Source organism: Mesoplodon bidens (assembly GCF_964165515.1).
Source record: "Mesoplodon bidens genome assembly, chromosome: 9".
Lineage (NCBI taxonomy): Eukaryota > Metazoa > Chordata > Mammalia > Artiodactyla > Ziphiidae > Mesoplodon > Mesoplodon bidens.
Window position 1 is genome coordinate 28,339,498 of NC_138166.1, and position 23,372 is coordinate 28,362,869.

General features: G+C 38.8%; 1 protein-coding gene across 2 annotated transcripts in view; it reads right to left on the bottom strand.

Moving 5' to 3' along the window:
- The window catches only part of SEMA3D (semaphorin 3D), a 210,631-nt gene that overhangs the window by 99,673 nt on the left and 87,586 nt on the right, over window positions 1-23,372 (bottom strand). For both annotated transcript variants that reach the window (XM_081244741.1, XM_081244740.1), the window contains one exon: window positions 15,631-15,791. In XM_081244741.1, coding sequence (XP_081100867.1) covers window positions 15,631-15,791 — 161 coding nt within the window. The remainder of the gene's footprint in view (window positions 1-15,630; window positions 15,792-23,372) is intronic.

Below are 23,372 nucleotides of genomic sequence, written 5' to 3' on the forward strand. Positions count from 1 at the left end.
GAAACTCACAGAGAGGCCAATGAAAGAAAAGTCACCCTTCTTTAAACGTCTGACAAGACCAGAAAGTTGAGAAGTGAGGTCCCTCTGACAATGGCAAAAGACATTTTCCTGAACCCCTCTCCTCTTCTCTTCTCCTGATACGACACCATAGGGTCAGACACTGGCTGTAACAGCTTAGAGAAGAGGAGGAGCGCAGTCAGGGTCAGGAGAGAAGAAGCCTCTGAACATCTCCCTTCTCAGGAACCTGCCCTCCCTCCCATGGCGTGCCCAAATGGGGACAGGTAGACAATATTAACTGAGGTTGGACACTCTGTTACATTAGACTGGACCTTTTAATTGCTGGAAAACAACTGTCTGTACTATCTAAGAGTGACCTTGAAAGCCATGGGGTCTGCTGGAGTCATCAAACAGGTCCAGGGAGAAGACCCAGTCCCACAGAGCAGATTGAAAGGCACTGTGGGAGGTAAAATAAAGTTGTTTATTATTATACCCCATGAGTTGACATAACAGTTGCTGCTGGATTAGTAGGTAAAATAAATAACAACTGTAGTCTCAGAATAAGTTTATTTCTCACTGGTCTACTCATCTGCCTCTATAACCCACTTGAAAAACAAGAGAAGACAAAAGAAAGAAAACCAAGAAACAAATGCTTCATTAATAGATACAAAAGCAGTACTTAGCTTAATAAATCATTCCCTTTGTGACCTGTTTGCTTACATCCTGGTTTAGAGGCTCACTCCACCTAAGCATGGTTTGAGCTGATTCCAAAATAAGTAATATTTTCAGATGGAAGGATCCCAACAATTCATTAACTCAAGAAGCCAACTAAGTAGCATAACCAGAGAGGATTGGACTTTTTTTTTTTTTTTTTTTTTTTTTTTTTTTTTTTTTTACTGTCAACCAGGACTCCACTAAAAAAAAAGGGAGAGAAGGAGAGAGGGAGAGACTTTCAGCTTGCATGTATTACTCCTAAAGTTTACATACAGAGGGCTCTGGATTTACATGAGTTATTGCTAGGACTACTTAAGTCCAGCTGAGGTGGAGAATGTTCACTTGTAGTCAGTGACAGATGCCATGTAGTTTAGGATAATTTGTTTAGAAACCATAGGTCCTTAAATCATATTGTACAAGTGTCAAACACTTTCATTATTATGATGTCTACACTGAACAGGTTTCTCATACATCACTTATAAATTAATGATAAATGGATATAAATGTCTACAGTTGACCACATTTTTCAAGGACTACTAAAATTCCTCTGACTCTAGAGATGGGGTAGGTTAAGGGCAGGGAAACCTAGTTTCTTTAACTTAAACTATGAGAAATTTACACATGGAGGGGAGAAATGACTCTCTTCTACATGTTTTCCCCCATCCTAGCTGGACAAGGGAATAATAAACCTTGTGGCCCAAATCCAAATACAAACTAGTTAATTTACATTTACTCATCCATTTTGGACTAATTAAAATCCCATGTACAACATGTGATCTTTTTTCCCCCTCCCTGAATTCCTACTATGTGATTTGTCCCATTATTTTGGACATTTAAAAAATTTCTGACTTGTCTTATTTTAACTGTGTTATGTCTTATCTTCCTAAGTAGGGTGTGAGCAATGACAAGACCTGAGTTTTATATTCTGTTAGACGTTCTTAGCACCAAGAGTAGATACTCAAATTTTTCTATGAAAAAAATAAACAAACAAAAAACCCTGACTAAAGTAGGACAAAATAAAGAAAATTATTCAAATTTCAGTTACTAAAAACTATTCCAAGTTTTACTTCTACAAACACATACAATAAGTTTCAATCCCAGAGACTGACAAAATGAAATCATTCAGAGCAGCATTATTTTAGACATAATTCTTCTAGAAAATACTTTCAATGATGCTTAAGTCATATTTAGTTATTTGATTTTTTTAAAATATGTTCTCTGTACATTAAATATTTAGTGGATAATGCTAAATACTAGTATTACAGAATAATGATGTAGTCTTTAATTCTCTGAATTGTAATGTATTCCCTCCTGACGATGTCACCCTCAACAACAGTTAATACTGAAGGGAGAAAACTGACAGAGTATCAGCAAATGTGAAGAAATCTGTAGCAGATTAGATTTTACAAAGCTTAGATTAAATAAAGAATCATAGAGAAGTTTTATAGAGGCAAATGAACTCTTACATAAGCAAGAGAAATATTTGTACATGTTAGCAGATTTTTCAATCTTCACAATGCAGTGTGGAGAAAAATTATTTCAAGGATTTTTACTTGCAATTAATACTTTCCAAGATATCTCCTGAAAGAAAAATAAATCCTTCCAGATAATTTCCTTGTAGAACTAGCTAATCTTTATAATTTTCTGTGAAGAGAAAATATACACTCTTCTTTTTGATTATCTGAGAAAACTTTTATGATTGCCTCAGGAAATCTACATTAATTAGAAAAAAAAGTCCCCTAAGCAAATTATTTTTTTTCAGAAAACTTGTTTTCTACTCACTCTCTTTAAGTGTAGTGATCAACGTGATTGATCCCTGAACACTTCTTCCACCTAAAGCAGTTGATTGATATAAGCAAATCATAGTTTCCCCGCCACTTTTTCAAGTAAGTATAAGAATTGGAATTGACATGTTTCTGGCCAATGAGGTGTGAGGGAGAGTTCTTTAAAAGGCTTCCTTGCTCCTAAGGATGAGTAACGGTCTTTTTATTCCTTTACATTTCCTTCTCTGATGTGACCCATGAAACTGTTATAGCCACTTTGCTACCAACCTAAGGATAATGCCAACACCAACAATGGCAGACAGAAGAGACAGAAAGAACTGGATCATTTACAACATTGTTAAGTAGATGATATTACCATTTACATAGCCAATCAAACTCTGTATATTATTCTTATTCTATAATATAACAAATTTCCGTATTTTTTACCAGCCCAAGTAAGATGTCTTTTAAGCTGACAGCACACTAATTGATTAAAGAGTAGTATATTGGTCTCACACTCAAGAGAGGAAAAGATAACAAAATTACCAACTCAAAAAAAAAATGAACATTATTTAGTATCCTTTATGTGTAAGACACTGTACTATGTACTAAAGGAGAATCAGAAGTGCAGAAAAAATAGTTCCCCTATTCATGGAGTATATAATTAAGAAGGTCATATATTTACACAAATGGATAATAATAGCTCTATCAGATAGGACATCTGACACTGGTATAAATATATAAAATGCTCTAGTAAACACAAAGAGTAGTTATGTCTCCTGAGGATAAGGAAGTCTTGGGGAGCAAGAGGCAGTATTGGGCTTCCCTGGTGGCACAGTGGTTGAGAGTCCACCTGCCGATACAGGGGACATGGGTTCACGCCCCGGTCCGGGAAGATCCCACATGCCGTGGAACGGCTGGGCCTGTGAGCCATGGCCACTGAGCCTGCGCGTCCGGAGCCTGTGCTCCGCAACGGGAGAGGCCACAACAGTGAGAGGCCCGCGTACCGCAAAAAAAAAAAAAAAAAAAAAAAGAGCAGTATTATTAGGTCAGTGCCTTCAAAAACAAAGAGTGAGATGAGCAAGAAAGTGAATGTCAATTTCACAACGTTGTAGCAAAAGCACAAAACCTGAAAGTTATTCATTTTGTAACATGGCAGTTAGAGTAAAAGAAAGAGAGAAAGAGGAAAGCAGAAAGTAAAGTACTAGTGAGGGAACGAGGAAGAGTGGATAAAAATGAGACTGGAAACAGAGCAGAAATGGGTGGGAAGGGACTTAAAAGTCAATAGACTGGAAACAGAGCAGAAATGGGTGGGAAGGGCCTTGAAGTTTATTCAAGTTCCTTGGAAATCAAGAACTCCCAGAAGCGTGTAAACAGGCAAGAAATATGATCAGATTTTTGTTTTTTAAGAGATAATATGATGGTCATGGTTAATGGATGAGATGGGAAGAAAAAGGAGATTCTCTTTCACAAGATAAACCCAGATGAATAATGGTATTATCGCTCATACTAGAGAAAAATATTGAAGGGCTTGCCACCTTCTCAGCGTGGCCTATCGGCTGAGGCTTTTATTGGGACTGCGTCACAGCTTGGTTCTCCCCTTGTCTAATGCTACTTCCTTAGTGATGCCCTCACAAGCGCTGATCCCAAGAACACTCCCTTACAAATAAACTACTATAAGCTTATCTTCATATCATAGTTGGCCTCTGGGGGAACTCAACCTACAATAAAACTGTTGGGAGTGGTTAAATACAGTTCCAGATCTTTGTCCTTGAAATGGGATCACTTATGTCTGCATCTGATTACTCCATTTTGATCTAGTGTTGCGGGAACGGAATGTTGAATCAATGTGCATTATCTGTCCCAAACCTGTCCCAGAGAGGAATCCACAGGGTACCTGAACTAAAGAGAGGCCTTAGGGAGCAACTCTAGAAAAATCCTATTTAAATACTGAGGCATCACATCCCTGGTGATGCTTATACTTGCCCTTAGGTCTATTAAGTTCCTGTAGAAATATGTTTTTAAAAAAGATAAGAATCTTATCTCTCTTATCAAAATGTCAGAGAGTTAAAAAAAAATTCAGTCTACTTAATTTTTACTTTCTAGATGGAAGAAATGCCCTGAAAGGTCTAATTTTGACTTTCTCCCTCGACAGCCATTTACTCATCAAAGTTTATTGATCATATACCTGCCCCATTCATTCAGAAGACTCAAGATCTAGTCTGAACAGAGTAAAGATAATAACGAGGATATTATTAAATATTTATTATGAAAATACTTTTGTAAACGATTTTGCTATTACTTCTGGTGATTCCACTCTAAAGGCTTGTGACAAATATGAAATGACAATGGCTATTTTTCAATAGGCATTTAAAATAAACATACATCCTAAATTTTGATACTTCAAATACTCTCTACAGAATTTTTTAATTTCCCAGAGGAAAAAATTCCTAACCAGTCACTCATAACTCAATTATGTGTTGTAGATTGCTTTAACTCTAAAGAATACAACGGACATCCTTCAGCCCCAGAGTCCCAACATGTGTGGTTTCTTCCACAGAGGAGTCTGGATTTTTGCGGAGGGGCACTGAGCCAACGCAAACCACGTAGGTCTAAACACTGCTAAACGACTACATCTTGACACTTACTTGCTACTGTGGAGTAAGTACCTTTTAGCACTGGTGTGATTTATATCAATTTTAAAGGTGGATACCTACATAAACATAAATTCTTACCTTTACTTGCATAATCCCTTTATGAATGGTTCATTTTACAAAGATAAAGAAAAATCAGTTAGGCAGAAAATCTCTAGTACAGACCCTAATTTTATAATGTGTTCAAATGACCATCTATTTCAATAACATCATATGGGAAACCAATATTTCACAAACATTTATTTTATTAAATATTAGCACATTTCAAGCATGGAATATGGCCAAAGAGAGATTTGCTTAAAATAGCCACAGAAGGAAGTTAGCTATCAGAATTTATTTTAAGCAATGATCTAATACACTCAGTTCAGATAAATGGACTTTTTCTTCCAATCCCTGAAGGCAGAGAACAGCACAAGAATAAATTCCCTTAAAAGTATGAATTGATTTTTGCTATTTTCTAAGACTGAGGCATATTTGGAAAAATGCTTTGTTAGCTATGTAGTGTCTTTTAAAGCAAAACTGAAAAGTTGAATAGGATTTTCTTTGGCCTCTTTCATAAAAAGAGTCATCCCCTACTAAGATATTTACTGATGATTAAGATATTAGTTGATACCATCTAGAGGCTCTACTAGGAATATGAGTACTTAAAAAAAAATTCCTAAGGAAAAAATACACCCTTAAGAATAAAAGGGAAGGAGCTTCAAGATGGCGGAAGAGTAAGACATAGAGGTCACCTTCCTCCCCACAGATACATCAAAAATACATCTACATGTGGAACAGCTCCTACAGAACACCTACTGAACACTGGCAGAAGACCTCAGACCTCCCAAACGGCAAGAAACTCCCCACGTACCTGGGTAGCGCAAAAGAAAAAAGGAAAAACAGAAACAAAAGAACTGGGACGGGACCTGCACCAGTGGGAGGGAGCTGTGAAGGAGGAAAGCTGTCCACATACTAGGAAGCCCCTTCGCGGGCAGAGACTGCGGGTGGCGGACGGGGGGAAGCTTCGGAGCCGCGGAGGAGAGCGCAGCAACAGGGGTGCGGAGGGCAAAGTGGAGAGATTCCCGCACAGAGGATAGGTGCCGACCAGCACTCAGCAGCCCGAGAGGCTTGTCTGCTCACCCGGCTGGGGCAGGCGGGGCTGGGAGCTGAGGCTCGGGCTTCGGTCGGATCCCAGGGAGAGGACTGAGGTAGGCGGCGTGAACACAGCGTGCAGGGGGTCAGTGCACCACGGCTAGCTGGGAGGGAGTCCGGGGAAAAGTCTGGAGCTGCCGAAGAGGCAACAGATTTTTTCTTGCCTCTTTGTTGCCCGGTGCGCAAGGAGAGGGGATTAAGAGCGCTGCTTAAAGGAGCTCCAGAGACAGGCGCGAGCCAAGGCTAACAGCGCGGACCCCAGAGACGGGCATGAGACGCTAAGGCTGTGGCTGCCGCCACCAAGAAGGCTGTGTGCGAGCACAGGTCACTCTCCACACCTCCCCTCCCGGGAGCCTGTGCAGCCCGCCACTGCCAGGGTCCTGGGATCCAGGGACAACTTCCCTGGGAGAACGCACAGCGCACCTCGGGCTGGTGCAATGTCACGCCGGCCTCTGCCGCCGCAGGCTCGCCCCGCACTCCATGCCCCTCCCTCCCCCCCGGCCTGAGTGAGAAAGAGTCCCCGAATCAGCGGCTCCTTTAACCCCGTCCTGTCTGAGCGAAGAACAGACGCCCTCCAGCGACCTACAGGCAGAGGCGGAGCCAAATCCAAAGCTGAGCCCTGGGAGCTGTGAGAATAAAGAAGAGAAAGGGAAATCTCTCCCAGCAGCCTCAGAAGCAGCGGATTAAATCTCCACAATAAACCTGATGTACCCTGCATCTGTGGAATACCTGAAGAGACAGTGAATCAACCCAAATTGAGGAGGTGGACTTTTATTATATATATACAATTTTTTGTACCCTTTCTCTCTTTTTGTGAGTGCGTATATGTACGCTTCTGTGTGTGATTTTGTCTGTATAGCTTTGCTTTTACCATTTGTCCTAGGGTTCTGTCCCTTTTCTTTGTTTGTTTTTTGTTTTTTGACTTTAAAATTTTTTTTTCTAAATAATAATTTTTTATTTTAATAACTTTACTTTATTTTACTTTATCCTCTTTCTTTCTTTCTTTCTATTTTTTCCCCTTTTATTCTGAACCGTGTGGTTGAAAGGCTCTTGGTGCTCCAGCCAGGAGTCAGTGCTGTGCCTCTGAGGTGTGAGAGCCAACTTCAGGACACTGGTCCACAAGAGACCCCCCAGCTCCACGTAATACCAAACGGTGAAAATCTCCCAGAGATCTCCATCTCAACGCCAAGACACAGCTTCACTCAACGACCAGCAAGCTACAGTGCTGGACACCCTATGCCAAACAACTAGCAAGACAGGAACACAGCCCCACCCATTAGCAGAGAGGCTGCCTAAAATCATAATAAGGCCACAGACACCCCAAAACACACCACCAGATGTGGACCTGTCCACCAGAAAGACAAGATCCAGCCTCATCCACCAGAACACAGGCACTAGTCCCCTACACCACGAAACCTACACAACCCGCTGAACCAACCTTAGCCACTGGGGACAGACACCAAAAACAACGGCAACTACGAACCTGCAGCCTGCGAAAAGGAGACCCCAAACACAGTAAGTTAAGCAAAACGAGATGACAGAGAAACACACAGCAGATGAAGGAGCAAGGTAAAAACCCACCAGACCTAGCAAATGAAGAGGAAATAGGCAGTCTACCTGAAAAATAATTCAGAATAATGATAGTAAAGATGATCAAAAATCTTGGAAATAGTATAGAGAAAATATAAGAAACGTTTAACAAGGACCTAGAAGAACTAAAGAGCAAACAAACAATGATGAACAACACAATAAATGCAATTAAAAATTCTCTAGAAGGAAACAATAGAAGAATAACTGAGGCAGAAGAATGGATAAGTGACCTGGAAGTTAAAACAGTGGAAATAACTACTGCAGAGCACAATAAAGAAAAAAGAATGAAAAGAACTGAGGACAGTCTCAGAGGCCTCTGGGACAACATTAAATACACAAACATTCGAATTATAGGACTCCCAGAAGAAGAAGAGAAAAAGAAAGGCACTGAGAAAATATTTGAAGAGATTATAGTTGAAAACTTCCCTAATATGGGAAAGAAAATAGTGAATCAAGGCCAGGAAGCACAGAGAGTCCCATACAGGATACATCCAAGGACAAACACACCAAGACACATATTAATCAAACTGTCAAAAATTGAATACAAAGAAAACATATTAAAAGCAGCAAGGGAAAAACAAGAAATAACACACATGGGAATCCCCATAAGGTTAACAGCTGATCTTACAGCAGAAACTCTGAAACCCAGAGGGACATATTTAAAGTGATGAAGGACATATTTAAAGTAATTTAAAGTGATGAAGGAGAAAAACCTACAACCAAGATTACTCTACCCAGCAAGGATCTCATTCAGATTTTTTTTTTTTCTGATACGCGGGCCTCTCACTGTTGTGGGCTCTCCCGTTGCTGAGCACAGGCTCCGTATGCGCAGGCTCAACAACTCGGGCCCAGCCAACGCATGCCCAGCCGCTCCATGGCATGTGGGATCTTCCCAGACTGGGGCACGAACCCGTGTCCCCTGCATTGGCAGGCGGACTCTCAACCACTGCGCCACCAGGGAAGCCCTCATTAAGATTTGATGGAGAAATTAAAACCTTTACAGACAAGCAAAACCTAAGAGAATTCAGCACCACCAAACCAGCTTTACAACAAATGCTAAAGGAACTTCTCTAGGCAGGAAACACAAGAGAAGGAAAAGACCTACAATAACAAACCCAAAACAATTAAGAAAATGGGAATAGGAGCATTCATATTGATAATTACCTTAAATGTAAATAGATTAAATGCTCCCACCAAATGACATAGACTGGCTGAATGGATACAAAAACAAGACCTGTATATATGCTTTCTACAAGAGAGCCACTTCAGACCTAGGTACACATACAGATTGAAAGTGAGGGGATGGAAAAAGATATTCCATGCAAATGGAAATCAAAAGAAAGATGGAGTAGCAATTCTCATACCAGACAAAATAGACTTTAAAATAAAGAAGACAAGAGACAAAGAAGGACATTACATAATGATCAAGGGATTGATCCAAGAAGAAGATATAACAATTATGAATAATTATGCACCCAACAATGAGCACCTCAATATATAAGGCAAATACTAACAGCCATAAAAGGGGAAATCGACAGTAACACAATCATATTAGGGTACTTTACACTACACTTTCACCAATGGACAGATCATCCAAAATGAAAATAAATAAGGAAACACAAGCTTTAAATGATACATTAAACAACATGGACTTAATTGATATTTATAGGACATTCCATCCAAAAACAACAGAATACACATTCTTCTCAAGTGCTCATGGAACATTCTCCAGGATAGATCATATCTTGGTTCACAAATCAAGCCTTGGTAAATTTAAGAAAATTGAAATTTTATCAAGTATCTTTTCCGACCACAACACTATGAGACTAGATATCAATTACAGGAAATAATCTGTAAAAAAATACAAACACATGGAGGCTAAATAATACACTACTTAATAACCAAGAGATCACTGAAGAAATCAAAGAGGAAATCAAAAAATACCTAGAAGCAAATGACAATGAAAACATGACGACCCACAACCTATGGGATGCAGCAAAAGCAGTTCTAAGACAGACGTTTATAGCAATACAATCCTACCTTAAAAAACAAGAACCATCTCAAATAAACAACCTAACCTTACACCTACAGCAATTAGAAAAACAAGAACAAAAACCGCCCAAAGTTAGCAGAAGGAAAGAAATCATAAAGATCAGATCAGAAACAAATGAAAAAGAAATGAAGGAAATGAGAGCAAAGATCAATCAAACTAAAAGCTGGTTCTTTGAGGAGATAAACAAAATTGATAAACCATTAGCCAGACTCATCAAGAAAAAAAGGGAGAAGACTCAAATCAATAGAATTAGAAATGAAACAGGAGAAGTAACAACTGACACTGCAAAAATACAAAAGATCATGAGAGATTACTACAAGCAACTCTATGCCAATAAAATGGACAACCTGGAAGAAATGGACAAATTCTTAGAAATGCACAACCTTCCGAGACTGAATCAGGAAGAAATAGAAAATATGAACAGACCAATAAAAGCACTGAAACTGAAACTGTGATTAAAAATCTTCCAACAAACAAAAGCCCAGGACCAGATGGCTTCACAGGCGAATTCTGTCAAACATTTAGAGAAGAGCTAACACCTATCCTTCTCAAACTCTTCCAAAATATAGCAGAGGGAGGAACACTCCCAAACTCATTCTACGAGGCCACCATCACCCTGATACAAAAACTAGACAAAGATGTCAGAAAGAAAGGAAACTACAGGACAATATCACTGATGAACATAGATTCAAAAATCCTCAACAAAATACTAGCAAACAGAATCCAACAGCACATTAAAAGGATCATACACCATGATCAAGTGGGTTTTATCCCAGGAATGCAAGGATTCTTCAGTATATGCAAATCAATCAATCAATGTGATACACCATATTAACAAACTGAAGGAGAAAAACCCACACCCAACATGGTCCTCAATGGTGAAAAACTGAAACCCTTTCCACTAAGATCAGGAACAAGACAAGGTTGCCTACTCTCACCACTATTATTCAACATAGTTTTGGAAGTTTTAGCCACAGCAATCAGAGAAGAATCAGAAATAAAAGGAATCCAAATCAGAAAAGAAGAAGTAAAGCTGTCACTATTTGCAGATGACATGATACTATGCATAGAGAATGCTAAAGATGCTACCAGAAAAATACTAGAGCTAATCAATGAATTTGGTAAAGTAGCAGAATACAAAATTAATGCACAGAAATCTCTGGCATTCCTATACACTAATGATGAAAAATCTGAAAGGGAAATTAAGAAAACACTCCCATTTACGATTGCAACAAAAAGAATAAAATATCTAGGAATAAACCTACTGAAGGAGACAAAACCCCTGTATGCAGAAAATTATAAGACAATGATGAAAGAAATTAAAGATGATACAAACAGATGGAGAGGTATACCATGTTCTTGGATTGGAAGAATCAATATTGTGAAAATGACTCTACTACCCAAAGCAATCTACAGATTCAATGCAATCCCTATCAAACTATCAATGGCATTTTTCACAGAACTAGAACAAAAAAGTTCACAATTTGTATGGAAACACAAAAGACCCTGAATAGCCAAAGCAATCTTGAGAAAGAAAAACGGAGCTGGAGGAATCAGGCTCCCTGACTTCAGACTATACAACAATGCTACAGTAATCAAGGCAGTATGGTACTGGCACAAAAACAGAAATATAGAACAATGGAACAGGATAGAAAGCCCAGAGATAAACCCATGCACATATGGTCACCTTATCTTTGATAAAGGAGGCAAGAATATACAGTGGAGAAAAGACAGACTCTTCAATAAGTGGTGCTGGGAAAACTGGACAGCTACATGTAAAAGATTGAAATTAGAACACTCCCTAACACCATACACAAAAATAATCTCAAAATGGATTAAAGACCTAAATATAAGGCCAGATACTATCAAACTCTTAGAGGAAGACATAGGCAGAACACTCTGACATAAATCACAGCAAGATCCTTTTTGACCCACCTCCTAGAGAAATGGAAATAAAATCAAATATAAACAAATGGGACCCAATGAAACTTAAAAGCTTTTGCACAGCAAAGGAAACCATAAACAAGAACAAAAGACAACCCTCAGAATGGGAGAAAATATTTGCAAATGAAGCAACTGACAAAGGATTAATCTCCAAAAATTACAAGCAGCTCATGCAGCTCAATATCAAAAAAACAAACAACCCAATCCAAAAATGGGCAGAAGATCTAAATAGACTTTTCTCCAAAGAAGATATACAGATTGCCAACAAACTCTTGAAAGAATGCTCAACATTATTAATCATTAGAGAAATGCAAATCAAAACTACAATGAGATATCATCTCACACCAGTCAGAATGGCCATCATCAAAAAATCTAGAAACAATAAATGCTGGAGAGGGTGTGGAAAAAAGGGAACATTCTTGCACTGCTGGTGGGAATGTGAATTGGTACAGCCACTATGGAGAACAGTATGGAGGTTCCTTAAAAAACTGCAAATAGAGCTACCATATGACCCAGCAATCCCACTACTGGGCATATACCCTGAGAAAACCATAATTCAAAAAGAGTCATGTACCAAAATGTTCATTGCAACTCTATTTACAATAGCCCGGAGATGGAAACAACCTAAGTATCCATCATTGGATGAATGGATAAAGAAGATGTGGCACATATATACAATGGAATATTATTCAGCCATAAAAAGAAACGAAATTGAGCTATTTGTAATGAGGTGGATAGACCTAGAGTCTGTCATTCAGAGTGAAGTAAATCAGAAAGAGAAAGACAAATACCGTATGCTAACACATATATATGGAATTTAAGGGGAAAAAATGTCATGAAGAACCTAGGAGTAAGACAGGAATAAAGACACAGACCTACTAGAGAATGGACTTGAGGATATGGGGAGGGGGAAGGGTAAGCTGGGACAAAGTGAGAGAGAGGCATGGACATATATACACTACCAAACATAAAACAGATAGCAAGTGGGAAGCAGCCGCCTAGCACAGGGAGATCAGCTCGGTGCTTTGTGACCACCTAGAGTGGTGGGATAGGGAGGGTGGGAGGGAGGGAGACGCAAGAGGGAAGAGATATGGGAACATATGTATATGTATAACTGATTCACTTTGTTATAAAGCAGAAAGTAACACATCATTGTAAAGCAATTATACTCCAATAAAGATGTAAAAAAAATAAAGAAAAAGAAAAAGTACAATGAGATATCACCTCACACCAGTCAGAATGGCCATCATCAAAAAATCTACAAACAATAAATGCTGGAGAGGGTGTGGAGAAAAGGGAACCCTCTTGCACTGTTGGTGGGAATGTAAATTGATACAGCCACTATGGAGAACAGTATGGAGGTTCCTTCAAAATGTGAAAAAATTACCACACAACCCAGCAATCCCACTACTGGGCATATATCCTGAGAAAACCATAATTCAAAAAGAGTCATGTGCCAAAATGTTCATTGCAGCTCTATTTACAATAGCCATTACATGGAAGCAACCTAAGTGTCCACTGACAGATGAATGGATAAAGAAGATGTGGCACATATATACAATGGAATGTTACTCAGCCATAAAAAGAAACAAAATTGAATTATTTGTAGTGAGGTGAAAGAAGAGAAAGAAAAACAAATACCGTATGCTAACACATATATATGGAATCTAAGAAGAAGGAAAAAAAAAAGATTTTGAAGAACCTAGGGGCAAGACGGGAATAAAGACACAGACCTACTAGAGAATGGACTTGAGGATATGGGGAGGGGGAAGGGTAAGCTGGGACAAAGTGAGAGAGTGTCATGGACATATATACACTACCAAACGTAAAATAGATAGCTAGTGGGAAGCAGCTGCATAGCACAGGGAGAGCAGCTCAGTGTTTTGTAACCACCTAGAGGGGTGGGATAGGGAGGGTGGGAGGGAGGGAGATGAAAGAGGGAAGAGATATGGGAACATATGTATAACTGATTCACTTTGTTATAAAGCAGAAACTAACACACCATTGTAAAGCAATTATACTCCAATAAAGATGTTAAAAAAAAAAGAATAAATGGAATGGAGCTATAATGGCAGAATGAAACGACAAGTTTTTCAAATTCTAGCACATAATCAGCTGTTTATTGCACCTTACTGTAAACAATATCTAGGCCGCAGAATAATATTAATTCCAAAAAAAATAAGATAAGTTTTTGAGTTTGTGTGTTTGGAATAACACAATAAGTCAAGAACAACTACTGGGAATATCTTAGTCCGCATTCTTCTTCTTCTAGAAACAAAGATTACATGGAATGCATGCCTATACATTTGCATTCAAAGATTATTTCTTTATCATACCTGAGCGTTCATGAAACAGTATTCCTTTTCCTTTGGTGGACCTCAAAAATGTGTGGAAGTACTACTTAAAAATTAAATGATTAGAAGAGCAAAAACATTGTTTCTAATGCATGTGTTCATTAAGTGATAGTAACACATATGGTGACAAATATTTTGCTTATGTAGACTGAAGCCCTGAGTGCTGATAATATTCAAATAACTGAACAACTGATATTTAGTTATTTTAATAACTCAAAATTAGAGGGTTAAGTTAAAGTGGTCATTGTAGGTGAAAGCCATATGAAGCTTCAAAGTCCAAGAATGACCTACAAATAACTGAATGGGAAGAAGTCTCTATTAACTCACTGTTGGGAACTAATTGACCTGAAAGCTTGAAATGGCTCCTAGTATTTCTTTTGCAGTAGTATTCCTTCTGCCAAAGAAGAGAAAGAAAAAACGATCAAAGATACCTCATAGATGCAGAATAGGTCATATATTATGTCCTCTCATCAGTCATTCAACTCTTCTAGTCTTGGTATCCATTTTTGTTTGCATACATATTGATATTTACTAAATTACTGGCTAACAATAATTGATAAAACAGTGTGACAGTCTTTTCTTTGGGTATCACAGTGCTAGTTGGAAATGTAGGACACAACAGCAATTGCTTTTTCGGTTTTGAATAACTAGTATATATTTCTTTTAAGTGCTGAGATTGTTCTTAATGAGCCCACAAGTGAGGCATTATTCATCTTCACTATCTGAATGTGACTGGGCCATAGAAGAAACTTGCTCAGATATAAAAGGAGAGTGTGGAGAAACCAGTGTGGTGCTAAAATGCTACCAGAGTCACACTATCATTAAGTATGCTTATTCACTGAAAATTAATAAAAATTTAATTTTACAATAATTGCTATAGATATAAATGTTAATATTTCATGAATAACTCATTTTGCAGCTTTTAAATCCAAAACCTTGCATTTCTGTTATGTAAAGTATTATCCATTTACTAACTTTTTATGCCTTTCATTCAGATTTTCAAAGGTTTTAGTATTACACTCACTCTTGTACTTAAATCCATAAAAATCCAAAAACAGGCATCAGAGGCAATAAGTCCTGTTAACATGTTCTTTTTTTTTTTTTTTTTTTTTGCGGTACGCGAGCCTCTCACCGCTGTGGCCTCTCCCGCTGCAGAGCACAGGCTCCGGACGCACAGGCCCAGCGGCCATGGCTCACGGGCCCAGCCGCTCCGCGGCACGTGGGATCCTCCCGGACCGGGGCACGAACCCGCGCCCCCCGCATCGGCAAGCGGACTCCCAACCACTGCGCCACCAGGGAAGCCCTAACATGTTCTTTTTTGACATGTAAATGACCTACTGCATTTGACACTGAATCATTTAAAACAAAAGGAAAAGGGCATAAATGAAAATAAATGCATCCAGTCAACTATATAGAAATAAACTGACCTTCTTAAAATTTTTGTTTAAGTCAACCAGACTGAGCAGGAAGATGTGGTCCTTGGCTCCCAGCAGCAGCCTGCCCCTCTCCTCATCTAACAAAGTGGTTTGGAAATCCAGTCCTTCTGATGAGCCCAAAAAGGGAATACAGCTATTTGAAAGCAGCAAGTCTACGGGGAAGTAAAAGAAGGATAAAAAGAAATAAAAAATTCTGAATAAGCAAAATCTTTATTTGCCTCCATACACACACTGGTCCACTTTGTAAATGCATATACACAGCATGAAAGCTCCAATTTCGGTATATGAAAACAATATACAGTTTTTAGCACATACTCATTTAGCAAGAGATTCAACTTATCATATTTGTATTTTATTGACATAATGTTTATATTATCAAAAATGAATATAAAACATGTTAATACAAAAGCATAAATGCAAAATTTCTCACAACGCTGTTTACCTTTTTTCAAAATACCTTTTTTTAAAGTAAATCTATATCTATTTTTGGGTGCATTGGGTCTTCAATTGCTGCACATGGGCTTTCTCTAGTTGTGGCAGGTGAGCGGGGGCTACTCTTCATTGTGGTGTCCAGGTAGCTGTGGTGCATGGGCTTAGTTGCTCTACGGAATGTGGGATCTTCCTGGACCAGGGCTTGAACCTGTGTCCCCTGTATTGGCAAGCAGAGTCTTAACCACTGTGCCACCAGGGAAGTCCCTGCCTTCTTAAGTTATAAATTAAAGCATCTACCTACCTACAGTAAGATTTGCAAAGTGATCAAATTATCAATGTATGCAAAGTAAGCAGCAAACTAAGTGTGTGATAAATCTCAGGCATTTTTTTTTCCCTTCTACTTTTGATAGTGTTCAGATTGACCCCGTGTCTGGAAGATTACACAGTGCCTATTTCACATATACAGCAAGATGTAAACAAAGAAGCCATGGATTCTGAAGGAGATGTGATCCTGAACCAGTGATGGAATCAGAATTATAAAGCAAGAAGGGACCTTAAAAATCAATTAATGCAAATTCATGATGTTATAAATGGAGGTGTTTAATTCCATCAAGATGAAGCCACATGCCCTAAAGTCACAAAACTATGGTGGCAAAGCTGATAAAATAGCCTCAGTCCCAGTCTCCATTTATCTTTGGTTTGTTACCAGGCCTAATTCTTTGTTTCAGTTATAATTGTGATATGAACAGATTCCTATTTAAATTTAGGTCTGAGGGTTAGTGGTTAGGACTCCGTACTCTCACTGCTGAGGGCCCAGGTTCAATCTCTGGTCAAGGAACTAAGATCCCGCAAGCCATGTGGCATGGCCAAAACAAACAAACAAACAAAAAAAACCAAACAAAATAAATAAATAAATTTAGGTCTGAGTTTACAGGAGCCCAAATCTTTTCAATATGTTTCACCCCAAGTACAAAACATACCCTCTAATTTTCTACAACCCTAGACTATTAAATACCAATAAGATAATAATATCACTCATCACTTTTATTAAAGTCCATTATATGTTACTGGACTTTAAAACTAAATCATTACGTTCAAGCAATTCATTATCAATTGATGAGAAAAGTAAAAAGAGATGATGTCTTAGAAATAGGCATCAAGATGCTTCCAAAATGTGTAATGGCAGTTTTCAATCTCTGTAAAATGGATATTTGAGTCCCTTAAATTTAAAGCCTATATATTCCATCCATCAACTGTGGGCTTTATTACTATTTCATGTTTTTGAGAATTCCTGTCACTCTACTTTTCTAATTTACAATGGTTAAATGTTACTTCTTTTAGTCACTGAGATAGATTTTTTGTCTTAGTTTTGACAAACTAAAAGGTCATATGCTGAAGAAGACACGATACTATTTGAATTCTCAAGTGAGTGTGGCTTTACCAAACATAAATGTCTTATTAATATTTATGAATCATGCTTTGTGGACCCTGGATCGAAGTCTTAACTCTACACGAATTATTTTTCTACTAAAGTTAAATAAAACATTAATCGTTTTTCAGACCAGAGACACAATGGGATAATATATTTTAGCATCTTCAAATGTAGTAATAAGCCTACTTTTGCAGGGCTGATATTCAGTAAATATTCCATATTGATCGCAAAGTAGAACAGAAGGGAAAAGAATGGAACCAAGAGAACAGACAAGACAGAAACGATGTAAAGCCTTAAAAAGGGAAAACATTTCACACAAACCTTTATTCAATCAGGCAATTCTGTATCGTCCATGGGATTTTCCCTTGTTTAACTAAGAATGAAATGGGCAAAATGGAAAGTATGTAAAGGGATTTCCAAGAGGATATCTTGACCCAACTAATAGAGGAAAGTAGGTTTTAGGTTATAAATCCATACTATTTCAAGTGTCCATAGACTATAATCAACTATTTTGAAATATGCATTGTAATGTTAATTACAAAATGAAACATGGCTAAGCCTAATAAGTGAGAGTGTGAGCTTTAGGCCCAGATCAGCTGCATCATATCCTAGTTTTGCGACTCTGGCTGTGTGATCGAGGACAACAAATTTAAACTCTCTGTGCCTTGGTTTTCTCATGTATAAAGTGGGGATAATAATTAATAGAAACTATGTAATAAATCACATAGGTGTGAGGAATAATGAGTAAACATAGGCATTAGAATAGTGCCTAGCACAAAGGAAGTGCTATGTAACTATCAGCTATTATAATAATGATGTATTTTTTAAACTCTATTTAAAGTCTATAAAAAGAAGTCATATTTTCCAACTCATAATTCTCATGATGATTAAAGGAGGTAATTTATATAAAGTTCTTAGAACAATGCCTTGAAAATAGGAAAAGTTCAAAAAACATTAACTGTGGGCTTCCCTGGTGGCGCAGTGGTTGAGAGTCCACCTGCCGATGCAGGGGACATGGGTTCGTGCCCCAGTCTGGGAGGATCCCACATGCCGCGGAGCGGCTGGGCCTGTGAGCCATGGCCGCTGAGCCTGCGCGTCCGGAGCCTGTGCTCCGCAACAGGAGAGTCCACAACAGTGAGAGGCCCGTGTACCACAAAAAACAATAACAACAACAAATTAACAGTTACTTTGAATATTAAACTCTGGTTTGGGCCAAATGAGTTCTATTAACAAGTATTCTCATCTTCCATTAAATCTGACTTATGAAGATTAGAACAGCTCTATGTTTTTTTAAAGTAATATTGGAATAACATTAAAAAGCTACTCTGTCCACAAATATTTATAAACTTCTAGTACGTGTCAAGTATTGAACATGCTGCTTAAGGTTGTGGAATGGCTGAGTCCTACCATCAAGGAGCTCACAGATCCCTGAGAAAATAGATACGCATAGACAATACAACTTATGCATAGACGATACAACATAAGCACAATAAATTATAATACAAGTGTATACAAAATGTTAACAAATCTTTCATGTAATTGATCGTGCATCACCTTACAAAAGGTGATACTTGTGAACAGTCTTGAAGGACAGACAGAAGCTTTACAGGAAAAACATAAAGAAAAGTTTATTCCAAGCAGAAGAGTACAAGAATGTACAAGGGTACACACCATCATATATTATACTTACATACTGAATGTTTAATGCTATCTCCTACTATGGGGTATGAGTTCCTTCAGGGCCAAGACCAGGCCTTACTTATCTTGGAAACCCCAGCACGTATCTCAGAGTCTGAGACAAATTAAGCACTTTAATAAATTTGGGGAAATGCAGTAGTTCAGTATGCTGGAACAGAGAGAAGTGGTAGCGGTGGTGAGAAGTGAGGATGCCTCCAGGTAATTAGGGCATAAGATGGCAGGCTGCGGAGGTCGGGTATTATGTAGGTAACTGAAAGCCACTAAAGTATTTTGTGCAGGAAAAGTGACAGAGACTATAGCTGAGTATTACAAAAATAAGTCTGGCTGCAGTGTTCAGGATGGATGAGAATCAGGAAAGATGGGGGCAGAGAGGCTCCCCAGAAGTTTCTGAAACGTGGTGAGTCCCTGAATTATGGCAGTGCTAACGGGAAGAGGACGACATTTAAGAATCTTGTGTCTCATTTTCCGTCTCTATGCAAACAGTGAGAAAAATAAAGTTGAGGTCATCATTTGCTTTATTTTCTTTTACCGTAATTAATTCTATTGGTTTTAGTTTCAAACAAATTTGACAAGGAAAAACAGCTGCAAAAATAGTGACTAACCTGAAGCATTATCACTTCAAAATGATTTAACGTTGCCTTGTAACAATGTTAGCATCAGAACGATTAAAGCATTCTTCCCAGATGCTTTGTAGCCAAACTAAATAACTAGACTTAGGCATTACATATGAAAATTTCTCAGGCTGATGCACACATTCTGAAAAGACCTTGGGACAGGGATTGGAACAGGTTCCCTCTTCCCCCAACAGTTTATCTTTCTTGCATTTCTGCCAAACCAAGCAAAGTCATTTTTGTTTCCACGGGATCATCAACAAAAGCCTAGAAAAAGAAAGTTAAATCCAGAGTCTGAATCTTAACACCTAAAGCTGATACACTCCCAGGGTTTCAGGAACCAGATATGGATACTAGCTGTGCAGGCTGCAAACTCATGCAAGTTAAAGACTAACAATTTGGCAATATATTTCAAAGCTTTATTTTTTCTTTTCTTAAACTGGCAAGTCTCAGGCACGTGATTTTTAAGACTGTCCACAGTTTATAATCCTTTTAAACAGAAATTCCGTCTTGTTTTTTTTCCCCCTTTGGTGGTGGGGTGAATGGCTTCACAAATGCCATTCAGATAGGGCCTGCTCTGTACTTACTTACCCAGCCCCACCTTTCCTCAGACTTCTAGGTCCTAAATGCATTCTTTGTTCTATCTACCTAAACCTTTGACCAAAACTACCATAATCACTCCTTCTAGCTGTTCTTTTAGCAATTCATTGTCCTATCACCTTGTTCTCAGTTTGTAATCTCACTCAACCACCCAGGCCCTCAAATTCCCACTCTTTTTCTCAATACATTCTTGAAAAATCTACAGCTGATTATTTCTGAAATAAACGCAGCAAAGTTATGATTCATCATTTACTCCACTAGTTTAACTATGGAAATCATTCACATCATGGATTTTAATTGAAGGATGACACAGACCAGATGTTCATAATCCATGATCAATAAACCACTGCAGAGCAATGGGACGGTTCTGAGGTTCAAAACTCCTATAAACAGCATGGTATTTTCCTATATTTGTATGTATGTGTTCATTGCTGTAGAGTATGTCCAGAGTTCATCAACATCTCCTGCTATCTTACCAGAAGTCACAGGTAAATTATGTCTCCCACATACAGTTAATAACATATTTAGAATAATTTCTCATTTCTAATACAACAAAGTAAGTCTCTACCCTCATAAAACTAGATTTTTGAAAGCAAACAACTGACTCATCTAAGATCGCCGGGTACTGTGCACATGCTCCAACGACTGATAACAAGTTCCACTCTCGTGGACCTCACAGCCTAGTGGAGAGAATATGCTCATTCACAACAAAAATGAGAATATACATTTTTTTCCAGTGGCTGGAGACTTTATCTAGTTATTTATTTATTTAGGCCAAGCCTTGTGGCACGCGGGATGCAGGACCTAGTTCCGAGACCAGGGATCAAACCCATGCCCTGGGGTTAATTCCGTGCATTGGGAGCACAGAGTCTTAACCACTAGACCACCAGGGAAGTCCCAAGAATATACTTGTGACAAAGGACAACAGTACTTAAAGTAGTAGACTGTTAAATATTTTTAATAGTAAAATAGAAAGAACTTCCTCTCTGTGTCTCCATTAGCAAAAGCCAAATAACATAATTCTCGCCAGTACAGTGGGTAGAGAAACTAAATGGTCCCTGATCACCTTCCAATCCTGGAGTTCTAGGGCATTAGAACCTAACATTGAACTTTGTTAAAATGGACAACGTATCAAGTAACAAACTGTCATTCATGTATTGACTCCAGGCCATTGCTCTGTTCTTTGGAGCAGGTAGTCTCTAACCTTTGGGAAGAACAGAAATAGGGTATACAGCAATTAGAGCTAAAGGGAGATCTTCTCAATAAACCTGTTTGACTCCTCTGTTACCAATTCAGTGAAGTCCAAAATGGTTAAGTGGGCTTCACAAAACCAGTTTTCTCTTCATGGCAAAATACAGCAGCAATGAATCCCCTCACCTACAGCCACATGCCCTTCCATGTGAGGGCAAGGCTGAAGATCCCACAGTTCCTGCTCCTATTTGAAATAAGTGCTTGTTCTGAAAAGAATTCTTTGTATCTCCCTTTTAGTGTCCCTTCATATAATTGTTCATTCAGCCTGAAGAAACATTTGACCTGATGCTCTACAGTCTTCCTCGCTACCCCAGAGAGGAAAGGAGTGGTCAGTCACACTGAATCTAATAAATTTAGGATTAAGCAGCACAGACTTCCTCAATGTTTCACTGTTAAATGAATAAAATCCCAAACCCTTGAATTCCTGCATTTATTGACAGAAATTCTAAACTGGGTGGAGTTGACAATCTCTCTCACAAGAAGACTACATAGCTAAAAAATGGCTTCCCACATCCTTTAAAGAACACTTCACAGGAAGACCTTTTTTTAAAGAAGAAAATCAAAGTTATTAAAGGCACAATTTCATGGGGTAAAAATAAAATCACCTTTGAGAAAAGTCAATTTCCAGTAGAATTTCTCAGCAGAGAAAGTTTACAACCAACAATGAATCCGACCAAAACCCTGTCACCTTGGGGATTCCCTGGTGGTCCAGTGGTTAGGACTCGGCACTTGCCAAAAAAAAAAAAACAAAGCAAAAGAAACAAACAACCCCCCCCAAAAAAAATACCCTGTCACCTTTCTCTACCATCTCAGAATATTCAGCACAAAAGCACAAATTCTTGCCCCACCTGCCCCCCCTTTTTCCTCAAGGAAATAGCCATTATATCAGTAGGGCTGTTCTGAGGGTTCTTGAATAGAGTCACATCTCCAGTGTTTTCTCTGCAAAACTGTCTAAATAAAGAAGGAAAAGAGGGCTTCCCTGGTGGTGCAGTGGTTGAGAGTCCGCCTGCCGATGCAGGGGACACGGGTTTGTGCCCCATTCCAGGAAGATCCCACATGCCGTGGAGCGGCTGGACCCGTGAGCCATGGCCGCTGAGCCTGCGCGTCCGGAGCCTGTGCTCCGCAACGGGAGAGGCTACAACAGTGAGAGGCCCGCGAACCACCCAAAAACAAAGACGAACCCCCCCCGCAAAAAAAAAACAAAAGAAGGAAAGGAGTTTTTTTTCCTGCCTTCCCCATAAATTCAGCTTCTCCCCCTTGATCTCTGAATTCCCTGGGCTTCCATGCCAACCGTCAGTCTCCCAAGATTCTTTCTAAGGAACTCCTTCATCCCATAGTTCCCATAAATGTTTTGGCTACCAAAACACCCTTACCATCCCCCAACTCCCAAAGTCTGTTCTCAGTTTGGGTCCGGAATTGAGTAAAGGGAGCAAACTGCTCATCGCAAAATGAAAATTAGTCCCTAATGCTGTGGCTCACTGAGTCCCTTTGGCTCTCTGTGAACCTGTATTTGTCTCTCCCGCTTTTGGTCTGAGGCAAGGGAAGAATTCTTTCTTGGATTTAACCTTTGGAAAGTGAACTCATCTTAAATTGGCCCTACCTGACTTTCAATTGGTTTTCTGAGGTTTGAGATCATATGAAAAGACCTTGGTCACCAAGATGGCTCACTTCCACCTATCAAACATACCACTTATTCTCTATTTAAGTAC